Source organism: Dipodomys merriami, unplaced genomic scaffold, assembly GCF_024711535.1.
Source record: "Dipodomys merriami isolate MVZ:Mamm:240054 unplaced genomic scaffold, mDipMer1.0.p SCAF_1, whole genome shotgun sequence".
In the NCBI taxonomy this organism is placed as follows: Eukaryota; Metazoa; Chordata; class Mammalia; order Rodentia; family Heteromyidae; genus Dipodomys; species Dipodomys merriami.
The window spans coordinates 1,319,697-1,333,405 of record NW_027202270.1 but is presented as its reverse complement, the minus strand read 5'-3'; the positions used below and the strand labels follow the sequence as shown (position 1 = coordinate 1,333,405).

At 49.5% G+C, this 13,709-nt stretch overlaps 1 protein-coding gene across 1 annotated transcript in view; it reads right to left on the bottom strand.

Moving 5' to 3' along the window:
- Ndufa10 (NADH:ubiquinone oxidoreductase subunit A10) overlaps positions 1-13,709 on the bottom strand; it is a 47,420-nt gene that overhangs the window by 12,924 nt on the left and 20,787 nt on the right. Inside the window, exons 8-9 of the mRNA XM_070005821.1 lie at positions 10,934-11,019; positions 3,367-3,475 (exon numbers count right to left, since the gene is read on the bottom strand). Of these exons, the coding sequence (XP_069861922.1) occupies positions 3,367-3,475; positions 10,934-11,019 (195 nt within the window). The remainder of the gene's footprint in view (positions 1-3,366; positions 3,476-10,933; positions 11,020-13,709) is intronic.

The following is a 13,709-nucleotide window of genomic DNA, read 5'->3' as shown; positions in this document are numbered from 1 at the left end:
GACTTTGTTCTGGAACCCTAAGAGGCAAGATCCAGTATTTGGATCTTGTTTGGATCCAGGTCTAAGAGGGAGAAGGCTGGTCTCAAGTCCTAGGGGGACCCACTGTCTCATCAAAGTATGGGCATGCTCCCAAACAACTTTTCTAGGTCTCTGCCCTGTCCCTCCGTCATACACGCCAGCTGGGATAACTGCCCTTTCAACATGTCCCCCAGACACGCCCCACTCAGGCCTCTCTAGTACGCCACCAAATCGACCTCAGCAGAGACCCCACCTCCAGCTCACAGCCCACCTGACCTTCCCTGCCATTGGCAAACCTTAGCATGCAGGCCCTTCCCTCTGCTCCTGCCCACATGCTCCCTGCCTGAGGTAGGACCAGCACCCCCCCCCCCCCCCCCCCAGCACAGCAGCCTCAGCCTTACTTGGCTTGGTGTCCCTGCACAGCCTGCATTCCCTGCCAGAAGGAGCTAACAGCCTGTGGAACCTGGCAAGGCCCTGCTGGACTCCGTGATGCCATCACTGCTCCGAGCAGCACTGGTGTGAGCGACAACAAAACCAATGCAAAGCACAGGATGACAACACAGCTTTGTAATTGGGCTTGACAGCAAGTGTCACAGAAAGCCGCCATTCACAACCCCTAGAGCTCTAAATACCAACTGTGTCCCCTGGACAGAGTAAGAAAACCACCAGCCAAGTTTACACGTGCTCCATTTGGGGGGCTGGTTGGTGGGCAAGCCCCACTGAGCACGTGAGACACGCAATTTCCAGCAGAAAGGTCTCTAAGAAGGCACTCAAGTACCTCTCAGAGCACAAAACAAAGTGAGGCGCCTTCTATGTCTAGCAAACAGCAAAGAGGCTGGTGCCCTTAGGGCCTCTGCGGGGAAACATCTAGAAATGCCATCACACATACTGCTGAGCTCCGCAGCAATCCCAGCTTAGAATTAAGTGTGCTCTAATGGACACACTTCAACCGCTGGGAGCCAGGGGGTGAAGTGTGTCCCAGGAGGCAGGGAGGAAGGCCATTTCCTGCTGGTGGGGAGGTGGGGCCTGTGCTCATAGGGATGGAATCCACACTGCCTGCTTGCAGATGCCTGCCCAGCACAAGGAGCCCAGGGATGGTCGCCCTGCTGCACAGCACTTGGCCACAGCAGCCAGCATCAGCAGATGCTGTGGGACCATGCAGTCAACAAAGGTGTGGGAACCACCTTAAATACTACGCTACCCACTCACACCTGAGGGCCTCCTGCCTCACACCCGGCAGCTCACACCTGAGGGGCAACCTGCCTCACACCTGGCAGCTCACACCTGAGAAGGCATCCTGCCTCACACCTGGCAGCTCCACCTGAGGGGCATCCTGCCTCACACCTGGCAGGTCTCCTCTGGATGGTACCCATGGATGTAGTTCACTAACCAAGAGCTGAGATCAAGTCTCTGGGGGCGGGGGGGCAATGAGCCTGCCAAGAGAAGAAGAAACAATAAATGGCAAAGCCTATAATCCTACCTACTCAGAAGGCTAAGATCTGAGGATCACACTTCAAAGTCAGCCTAGCTAGGAAAGTTTGTGAAACTCTTATCTACAATTAACCACCAAAAAAGCCAGAAGTGGAGTTGTGGCTCAAGTGGTAGAGCACTAGCCTTGAGTAAAAAAAGCATAGAGACAGCACCCAGGTCCTGAGTTCAAGCCCCAGGCTCAGCAAAGAAAATATATGTATCTTCTAACCAGGTACTGGTGGCTCATGTCTGTAATTCTACTCAGGAGGCTGAGATATGAGGATCTTGTTTTGAAGCCAGCCTAGGAAGGAAAGTCTGTGAGACTCTTATCTCCAACTAATCACCAAAAAGTCAGAAGTAGAGCTGTGGTTCAAGTGGAAGAGTGCCAGTTTAGAGCAGAAAAATCTCAGGGACGGCACCCAGGCCCTGAGTTCAAGCCCTAGGACAGTACAAAAGGAAAATTAAAAAAAAAAAAAAAAAAAAGTAGCTAGCAAGCTCTACCTGCTGCAGCGGTAACCAGCCCAAAGAACACTTTTTCACTGATACTGAAACTCTTCTTCTTTTGAATCACACCCACGCTGTCTCCTGGCTGGAGACCCATTTGACAGCCTCCCTGTTTCCTGCATGAACCACACAGAATGTTGTAAGGCCAGCACCACACACCCTGAGTGTACACCCTGTGTACACTCAGCCTTCTGTGCCCTGGGCCAGTGCACAGGGGCCCTTGCTTTGCCTAATGTTTATGAATAAAGAGCTTCTCTTTACCTCTGATAGGAGCCTGATTTTATTTTCCTTCATAGCATTATAAAGCAAAACCTGTATTCTTTCCTAAAAAGCTCTTTTCCTCAGATCTTTATTTACTACTTCTTGTAACATGCAATTCCTGAAAACAGCATTTAACTTGGTTAGCAATTCAGCCAGTGCTTCTCACTAAACCTCAGAACCTCAAGCTGACCAAACCAACACTTCAACAGCCCACTGTCCCGTCCCGTGGCCTTGAGTGAAGGCTTCTGGAAACTCTGGGCCCACGCTGTGTGCCCTGTCTGTCTGAGTGACACTAGGACTGCTCCTCCTATCTCTCAGCCATGAAGATGCCTGGCACTGGCCATTGCTCCCCTGCCAGGCTCCCGTGTCCTGTCTCAAAGTCTGGGTGGAGGTGATTCTCCACACCAGCAGAACAATGATTCACTGGCCAGAGCAGAAATCAGAGCAGAAAATCAGGGACTGGATGACTCTGCCAGGTGCTGTCCTCACTTCAACCCAGCCTTCTGTTAGAGGCTTCCTGTAGAAACCCCGCCTCCTATTCACACAGCACTGCAGAGGACGGGAACACTCAGCCTCCTAGTCACACAGCACTGCAGAGGACGGGAACACTCAGCCTCCTATTCACACAGCACTGCAGAGGACGGGAACACTCAGACTCCTAGTCACACAGCACTGCAGAGGACGGGAACACTCAGCCTCCTAGTCACACAGCACTGCAGAGGACGGGAACACTCAGCCTCCTAGTCACACAGCACTGCAGAGGACGGGAACACTCAGCCTCCTAGTCACACAGCACTGCAGAGGACGGGAACACTCAGCCTCCTAGTCACACAGCACTGCAGAGCACGGGAACACTCAGCCTCCTATTCACACAGCACTGCAGAGGACGGGAACACTCAGACTCCTATTCACACAGCACTGCAGAGGACGGGACACCCAGCTTCCATTCACACAGCACTGCAGAGGAGGGGCCAAAGAACTAAAGAATGCAGAACAGACTGTGTGCATCAAGACTGGTAAATGACATGGCAGTAACACGGGATGCCCAGGAGCACCTGTTTGTCCCACCTCCCCCTGAGCGCCCACAAACCCTGGTCCTGCTTCAGGACTCACCTCTCTGAACTTCTGCAAGACCCGGGCACTCTGGTAAGCTCCAACTGTAATTTCTGGGAGATAGACAGGGATGGCCGTGTAGTTTAATACCTCCCACTTATCCTGGATCCTAAAGATAAAGACAACACGAATTAAATCCAGCCATGGGTACGGGTGTCATAAAATAAGCATCCACTCAGGAAAATGCTATTCATTAGCAAAGCAGTCATCTCATTAGCACAAACTCCACCCCAAGACCAAGGGGACCATGGCAGTTGCTCTGCTGAAGCTGCTCTAGATGCTGAGGGCCTCTTCTAACACCTGGGTGCCCTCAGTGATGGCTTTAGAGAATGAACACAGTTCGGAAACGTGAATGAGGAGCCGAATGTGCTTCACACCCAGGGACAGGAGAGAAGGTTACCAACAACGGCTATGTCACAGCACTGTACACAGACAAACCCTCGACAGAAGTGGGTAACATTACCACACCTTGGGAAGGGGCCTTGCTAGGCTACAAACCAGGATTCAGATGCTTCTGTCTGAAGAAAAGTTGTCAGTATCCCACACTGGAGCACGGGCCTGCAGAGGGTGGCCCATGACACCACCACTTACGAAAGGTATAGGCCAGGCACCAGTGGCTCATGCCTGTAATCCTAGCTACTCAGGAGGCTGAGATCTGAGGGTCGAGGTTCAAAGTCAGCCCAGCTGGGAAAGTCTGTGAGATTCTTATCTCCAATAAACCACCAGAAAACCAGAAATGGCGCTGTGGCTTAAGTGGTAAAGGGGTCACCTTGAGCTGAGGGATAGCGCCCAGGCCCAGAGTTCAAGCCCCATGATTGACCAAAAAAAAAAAAAAAAAAAAAGGTCATTTCATTGGCATCGATAAATTAAAACCATGGGATGGTCTCCTTGTTCTACCATTGCATTTTGCCAAATGCTAAGGTATTTGTATATACCGTTATAACACTAAGATTTCATTATTTGTCATTTTATATATTGTGATATAAACTGAATATAATCTCTACACTTGAAGTCAAAAAACCTTTTTTGAGCTTTGGAAAGCATTAAAATAAAATCTTTCTTACAGGCTCAAAACACAGAAAATAGTTTCAGTGGCTATTTTCCCATTAACAAGCTGTAGAGGCCTTCCTGTCCCAGCTCGAGTGAAAATCTACCAATGCACCTGGCTCTCAGCCACACCTTACAAGAAGGTGCCCAGGCCTGCTCTGCAAACCCAAGGCCTGGGCTGACAGCAGGGGATGGACGATGTGATGGGCATGTCCTAGGTCCTCCACCACACACGGCCCCACCCCGCTATAAGCCATGATCCCATCACTCCGAGGAAATGCTGCCAGGTCCCCGTCGGCCTGCTCTCCAGCGGGCTCCACTCAGGGAGATAAACAGCTACAGTGCACATCCTCAAAGCTTATGTTGATTTCTTAGTATATCAAGGTGATTCTACCCACCAGAAAAATATTCAAATATTTTAAAAGATTAAGGCAAACAGGGAAAGTGTGTAAAGGTCCCAAAGTGGCTACATTTTGTAAGACTGTAGGGTTCAGTTATTAGAAATGCAGTCTGGCTGTGATCAAACTTCACACTGCTTGGCAGACTTCCTCTCAGAGCCAAGTGCCAGCAGCACTGCTCACGCTGACACAATGCTCACACCGACACAGTGCTCACACTCGTGGGCTGATTCTGTACACATGCACACAGCCTCTCCTGTGAAGAAGCATAATCCTCTACAGCTGTTATGAGCAAGTCTTTGATATCCAAATTAAAAATTTCAACTAAAATTAAACTTCATGCTTTAGTAAATACATATTAATAAATAAAAAGGTGGTTAGGAGAAGTTTTTATCCCCCACAAAAAGGCTGAAAATCGTTAAGAAAATACTGGAAAAATCTGAAAGAACTCAATGGCCTAGGAGCACTGGGCCTACTCAGGGCAGCAGTGCCACCCAAGTGTAGTTTGGCAGAATTACAGGTCACATGCAACCCTAAAAAAATCTTGGAACAAACTTAACAGTATCTTTGAAGATTAAAAAATAATCTGCCCCTATCCTATACCCTACTTAATTTTATCTAAGTTCAGGCCTCAGTGTATCAGTCTTACCGTCTGTCACTATGAGGAAATGTCTCTAATAAGCCTACATCTATTCTAGATTGGAGATACATAAGGAACACAGACACCATGAAGACTTCTGCAATTCAGGACACAAAGAGCAATGAAAAGAAAACAGCCAGTCCACAGTATGCTCCGTTTAGGAATTTGAACACTAGACAGGTGCCCGTGGCTCACACATGTAAAACTAGTGTCTGGCGTCTGAGAATTGTGATTCAAAACCAGCCCAGTTCAGAGAAGTCTGTGAGACTCTTCAAGTAACCAAAAGCTGGAAGTGGAGCTGTGGCTCAAGAAATGGTAGAGTTCTAACCGTGAACAAACAATCTCAGGGTTGGAAGCCAAGCCCTGAGTTCAAGCCCCAGGACCAGTGTGTGTGTGTGTGTGTGTGTGTGTGCGCGCACACACACACACACACACACACACACACACACACACAATTTAAAAACTGAGAATAACTATCCTTGAGGCCAAAGAGTACAAGAAAGAAGATGACATACACCAAAGTCTAGCTACGAAACTGCCATGTATCTTAAACAAGAGGTAGGAAGACAGAAAACCAAATGGCAGATTATGTTTTACAACTCAAACTGTTCCCCAACAAACACAATCCACTTTCTCCTACAACGTTCCCACAGTCTGCTGTTCATTTCTCCCTGAACTGTCACGTTCTGTGTGAAGCCAAGCCCTTGTTCCACGTTGGAAAGATGCTACGCAGTCCCAGACACTCTGAAGGAGGGAGGCCAAGCTTTGGGGACACCTGGACTCCTACCTGGCGATCTGTGACCCAACCCAAATGGCAACAGCCAGTCATGGATATAGGCACAGGCACAGCAATCTGTCAATTACTGCCTCAATGCAAGCACACACAGGTAATTACATACCAACACAGAGACCTGAGACAGTACAAAAATGTCAACCCATAATTTGGCAGGCTCTGTACAAAATGACTAGAAATGGTAAATAGCATATTTACAATAATTATCTCAGAAAATTGGTCATTTAAGAAATGCTACTCAAATGAAAATAAACACAATTACACTGTACAATGTTGTGAAACACGGGGGGAAGTTACATAAAATGAGGAAAAGGACAGGACAAAACCATAGGAAACTGAAGTAGAACAATTAATTGAATGCTGTAATTTAAAATTTGGGGGAAATTACAGGATCCTTCTCTATGCCATATAACCATATAACTAAGTAATTTACTACAATTATGACTTTGCAACATGAGTTTTGGACATGGTACAGAGTTAAATCAATACACATTTTAGATTATGTTTAGAAAATGACAAGGTATTACTAGTGGGGGTGGGGGGAGGTCAACGGTCAGACATTCTTCACTCTCACAAGGCTGAAGGATCTTAGGACCATCACCTTTCCTTACACGACAGCTCACACATCCTGCCAGCTATAAATAACCTTAACAGACAAGGGTCACCTAAGAACCAGCTTGTAGGAATTCATGGAGGATTCAGGAGTGGTGGGTCCCAGCAGGCTTTGAAGCATTTCAGGATCTGCAGACCATCAGCAGGCAGAAGAGCAGGGACCAGGCTTTGCAGACAATTATCAGTGGAGGCGCAAGGCCTAAAAGGGTAACTGGCTTTCTGGTGGTCATGGCAGAAGCAGGGCAGAGGCTCAAATCCTGAGTTCAATCTAGGAAATGAAACTGGAATCTGAGCCCAGACAACTAAGCCACTGAAGGGGTGTTCTCGAGAGGAAACAGGGCCTCTGTGAGACACCAAGAGCCACGCTGGGGAAGTGTGCACAAGGCGGGGGTGAAGCTGTAGCTGACTGGAAGCAGAGATCCAGAATAAGCACAAGGTGGCACAGTGGAAGAAGCGGAGAGAAAGGCAAAAATGGAGCATGTCAGCTGCAGAGGGCAGCTCAGGGAAGAGCGAGGGGCAGCCTGTGGGAAGAGGAGCACCTGAGCGAGGACGGCTGGGGGCACCCCCTTCCTACAGCCCGGGGAGCCAAGTGCGGGCCCCAGCACCAGCAGGTCCTCAGCTGTACAGGAGTGCTGCAGAGCAGAGCGCGCAGGCATGCAGGCTCAGACACAAACAGCAGTTACAGGGTGGGTGAGGATGTCGCACAGGGAGCAGGGGACAACACTCAGCTCAACTTACCAATATACATATCCCGTAATGTCCAGTAAACAAGTTATCAGTTTTTATTTATTTATTTTTTGGGTCCGGTCGTGGGGCCTGACTCTGGGCCTGGGCGCTGTCCCTCAGCTCTTCAGCTCAAGGCTAGCGCTCTACCACTTGAGCCACAGCGCCACTTCCGGCTTTTTTCTTTTTGCTTATGTGGTGCTGAGGAATCAAACCCAGGGCCTCAGGCATGCAAGGCAAGCGCTCTACCACTGAGCCACCTTCCCAGCCCCAAGTTATCAGTTTTTAAAGAGCACCCAAAGTGAGGAGCCTGGAGCTGTCACTACTGTCCTCACAGTGAGAAAAAGCTGAAAATCAGTGAGGCATCTCTTGGTACCCACAAGGAAGAGTTCCAGGACCCCCAGGATGCCCACCCCTGTGGATGCTCATTATATAAAAAGGCATGCACTCACACAGAGCCCAGAATGCCCCCTTGTGCGCTTTATCAGTCCATGCCTTGTGCACGGCTGCGATACCAGACTGCTTAAGGAGTAACGGGAAAAATGTACATGTTAAGTGTAATTGCAGTCTTAACAGGCTTTGCACAAGGTTGAAATCTATGAATGTGGAACCCTAGATGTGATGTGTTAGCTATGCTAAAAACAAACCAACAAAAAAACCACAGTAGCAATGCAGTGATGATCGCAGTATGTGGGAAGGGAACCCACCCCAGCAGAGAGAGAGAGAGAGAGAGAGAGAGAGAGAGAGAGAGAGAGAGAGAGAGAGAGAGAGAGAGAGAGAGAGAGAGCAAGCGCGAGCGCGAGCGCGAGTGTGTAGAGAGTGTGTGTGTAGACAGAGAGAGAGAGAGTGTGTGTGTGTGTAGAGAGAGAGAGAGAGAGAGTGTGTGTGTGTGTGTGTGTGTGGAGAGAGAGAGAGAGAGTGTGTGTGTGATGTAGGGAGTGGCAGGAGCAGGCTGTCAGCACTGCATGGCCAGGGAACAGCTAGGGAAGATACTAGATGCTCAACAGCAACTGTAAAAGCATTGCTGCAGTCTTCACAGTACTGCTGTAATAACAAGAAATACATTGCTGATGTTGCAGCTGGAGGCAGGATATAAGCTGGAATCTCACAAAATGCTCAACTAAGTGTGAGGTTTGGGGGGGGGGGGGGGCGGGGAGAGGAGAAACTGGGAGCTAGCACAGCGTCTGCATTCCAGACCAGCGGTGCTCACTTCACTGTAAATGGTCCAGGCACACCATAGAGAAGCAGGGATGGCAGAGTGGATTTTAAGACACCCACTTACCTCTCCTTCACAAGAAAACGTTGATACAGGTAAGTTACAAGGACACTGAAACCCTACGCTTAAGTTAACCAGAAGCAGAAGTGGCTTTACTAACTTCAGAAGGAGCAGACCTGAAGACAAGGAAAGTATCAGCACACACAGGGGCTGGGCAAAGTGCTAAAGGGTAACTTCCCTCAGAAGTCACCCACCAAAGCACAGATGAACCTAACAAGAGGCCATCAAACCTCCCAGCACAAACTGAGAGTTCAAAGGAGAAACAGCAAGGTGGGTTCTGTGGTAGCAGATGTTAACCCTGTCTTTCAGAAACTGACAGGTGCAGCAGAGGGGTCTGAGAGGACAGGTCCAGCCAGCCACCATGTCCATCCGCTCCATCTACAGACACTCGGCACTCTTCCCACAGCAGAGTCCATGCTTTGTTTTGTTTTTCCAGTTCCAGGACTTACATTCAGCTGAAGCTCAGCGTGCTGGCTCAGCCAGCAATCCGCCCCTTGAGCTACACCTCCAGCCTCTCTTTTTTGCTAGTGAACTGGACATGGAGCCTCTTGGACATTTGTAGCCAGACTCGCTTCACACTGTGACCCTAAGGTCTCAGCCTCTCCTGTAGCTGGGATTACAGGCCTGAGTCCCCAGCACTCGGCTGAACCCATCTTCTACCCATCAGTGGAGCATTAACCAAGACAGAGGGCATACCTGCTCTGCACACCTGACCAAAGGTGAGAGAGAAGCACGCAGCCCTGCCTAGCACGCATGAGGCCTTGAGTTCGATAAACTGAACAAAACAAAAAGGAATTATGATTCTAGAAGAAATGAGGGCCCCCAGGGTTCTCCCAGGACCCTTCCCCACGGTCTTCTGCTCTGTTCTGCTCCCACTCCTGTCCCAACACTCTCAGACCTCGCAGCCCAGTCCTGTCCTTGCTCTAGCCTCTTCTGGCAGAGGCCTCTGCGACCTCCAGAGCCCATGGTCGCTGCATCCCAACCACTCATGGTCCTGTGACTTGGGATACCCGAGAGTCCCTCGGACTCACACTGTTTAAAAATGTTTACTCTAATCCCTAATATACTCCGTTTGGAGCAGAAATTTTATCCTGCACTTTATATTCTTAAATCTGAAGTAATGCCTAGAATACAACGTAAGCAAAATATTTCTTGAATTAATAATGGCAGTAAATTAAGTGATGGATTAGAGAACTCAAGAACTGTATGGAAGGAAACGCTTCTGCTTGGGCGTGTTCACATCTAACCCGAACCATCACGACTTCAAGGGTCAGCAGGGTCTGCAGCTCTAAGTAGACCCCCTATACTCAAAAGAACAACTGTTTCCGTCCCCACAGCTCCCCACCTCTATCAAACATGGCAATCCCCTCTACCATCAAACACCACAACCCCCACAGCTTCCCACCAAACACCACGACCCCACTCCACAGCTCCACACCAAACACCACAACCCCACTCCACAGCTCCACACCAAACACCACGACCCTACTCCACAGCTCCACACCAAACACCACGACCCCACTCCACAGCTCCACACCAAACACCACGACCCCACTCCACAGCTCCACACCAAACACCACGACCCCACTCCACAGCTCCACACCAAACACCACGACCCCACTCCACAGCTCCACACCAAACACCACGACCCCACTCCACAGCTCCACACCAAACACCACGACCCCACTCCACAGCTCCACACCAAACACTCCCATTAAACACCACGACCCCACTCCACAGCTCCACACCAAACACCACAACCCCACTCCACAGCTCCACACCAAACACCACGACCCCACTCCACAGCTCCACACCAAACACCACAACCCCACTCCACAGCTCCACACCAAACACTACAACCCCACTCCACAGCTCCACACCAAACACTCCCATTAAACACGACCCCCACTCCATGACTCCTCACCAAACACCACGACCCCCCACTCCACAGCTCCACACCAAACACTCCCATTAAACACCACCACCCCCCCTCCATGACTCCACATCAAACACCATGACCCCCACTCCACAACACCCCACTCCGCAGCCCCCCACCACCATCAAACACTGTGACTCACAGCAACCGCAGATAGTGAAAGAAGAGATCGTCCACTTCCAGCCAGGGGCCTTTGTCATAGTTGAGGTATTCAATGTCATTTACCACCTAGGACAGAAGGAAACCAGGTGAAAAGGGACGTAAGACACTTGCATGAGGACGCATTACGAGTTACAAACGTTTGGCGGTAAGAGTCACCACACTCAAAAAATGTTCTGAAGGCTCCACCTGCTCTGCCTGGCCAACACTGGGGTGCATGATGCAGACAATCCTGGCAGCTTGGGGAAAAAGAATCAAGACTGGAGGGAAAAGACAGCAGTAACAACAGACTACTCACATTCTCCCAGTCTACCCTAGAAGGAAGACAGCCTTGGAAATAGCCTGGGGAACCCAATCAACATACTCTCAAGAGAAAAACAGCACCCCAAGTGTCCATCTAGAGCTGGCCTCCCAGAGACCCAGCACCCTGAGTGTCCAGCTCCACACCTGACTTCCCAGAGACCCAGCACCCTGAGTGTCCAGCTCCACACCTGGCCTCCCAGAGACCCAGCACCCTGAGTGTCCAGCTCCACACCTGGCCTCCCAGAGACCCAGCACCCTGAGTGTCCAGCTCCACACCTGGCCCCTCAGAGACCCAGCACCCTGAGTGTCCAGCTCCACACGTGGCCTCTCAGAGACCCAGCACCCTGAGTGTCCAGCTCCACACGTGGCCTCTCAGAGACCCAGCACCCTGAGTGTCCAGCTCCACACCTGACCCCCTAGAGACCCAGCACCCTGAGTGTCCAGCTCCACACCTGACTTCCCAGAGACCCAGCACCCTGAGTGTCCAGCTCCACACCTGACTTCCCAGAGACCCAGCACCCTGAGTGTCCAGCTCCACACCTGACCCCCTAGAGACCCAGCACCCTGAGTGCCAGCTCCACACCTGGCTTCCCAGAGACCCAGCACCCTGAGAGTCCAGCTCCACACCTGGCCTCCCAGAGACCCAGCACCCTGAGTGTCCAGCTCCACACCTGACCCCCTAGAGACCCAGCACCCTGAGTGTCCAGCTCCACACCTGGCCTCCCAGAGACCCAGCACCCTGAGTGTCCAGCTCCACACCTGACCCCCTAGAGACCCAGCACCCTGAGTGTCCAGCTCCACACCTGACCCCCTAGAGACCCAGCACCCTGAGTGTCCAGCTCCACACCTGACCCCCTAGAGACCCAGCACCCTGAGTGTCCAGCTCCACACCTGACCCCCTAGAGACCCAGCACCCTGAGTGTCCAGCTCCACACCTGACCTCCTAGAGACCCAGCACCCTGAGTGTCCAGCTCCCCACCTGGCCTCTCAGAGACCCAGCACCCGTTAGAGTCCAGCTCCACACCTGACCCCCTAGAGAGCAATCTTCAGCGCAACCTCATCCCCATGCTCTTCTCAACAGTCTCAGCTCCAGCCTCTTTAGAAGGGTCAAGAATTTGAGTCTATTAGATGAACTCATAACTATCTTAGAGACAAAATGTGTTACTCTAATATATAAATTAAATATCTAAATTAAAACAAATAACCTAAAAATAAATATAACACCATAGAAACAAAGAAGGCAAGGAAATAAAATATAATCCACTCATCCAAGCATAAAAAAAAACAGTATCTGAAAAGAATTCTCAGAGCCAGAAGCAGCAGAGCCTGTCTGGAAGCAGCCATGCTGCCTGCGGCAGGCACACCGCCCCTTCCTCTCACCCTGCGCTGGGCTGTTCATGCCATCAGTACTGGACACTCCCCTGGCCAGCTCTGCCCACAACTTCCATTGCACTTTTGGCTCCAATACTTTTTGCTGTTTTGTTAGTAATTTATTCTAACACATAACACACACACACCTATTTCTGGACTCTGTGTCTAGAGTGTTTATTTGTTGCTGTTGTTGTTTTTGGTGGTACTGGGCTTGGACTCGGGGCCTAATATCTGCAAGGCAGTCATACCACAAGGCCTGGGTTTTGTCTTGCTCTATTATGTTACCTACTTGTTAATGCTAACACTAATATTATAGTGCCTTAATTATTTTACAGTATGGGAAAGTATCTCAATTTATTTTTCCCCTTGGCTACTACCCACGAAATTCCCTTAAAACTCCACTGAGATTTACTAGAATTTTACAGAATGGACAAGTGGCCATCTTTAAATGACGACTTGTCCCATGAACTAATCCAACTTTCAACTTTATTATGTGTTTAATAAAAATGCTGAAGCAGAGGACCCAACATTCTTTGCATTTTCACCATCTATAATTTTAAGATCATAGAAACAATATTATTTAAAAAATCAAAACCATGGGAAGGTGATGGGTTGGGCTAGGGCTTCTCAATTAGTAAATATGAACATTCCCAAAATCTATGAGGACAGAACAATTTACCTGGTTTCTAAGACTATTGCAGATGAATCAAATGTTAGAAGAATAACCACTATCAACATGTAAAGACTGAAACTGGGTGCCTGTCTGTCACCTTGTACTATGACCAACTCAAAATGGATAAAAACCTCTACATCAAACCTGAAACCTTGAAATAACTATAAGAAGGGGTAGGAGAGACATTAGAACTTACTGGCATAGGCAGGAACTTTCTGAAGAGTTCCAGGGACTCAGCAAATAGATGAGAGACTCAACAAATGGGACAGCATCAGAATACAAAGTTTCTACACAGTAAAGGACATTGTTACTCAACTAGAAAGACCTCCAGCAGAATGGGAGAAGGCTTTCCCAGCAACACATCCCACAAGGGTCTAATATCCAGAATAATCAAGGAGTTCAGGAAACAAAA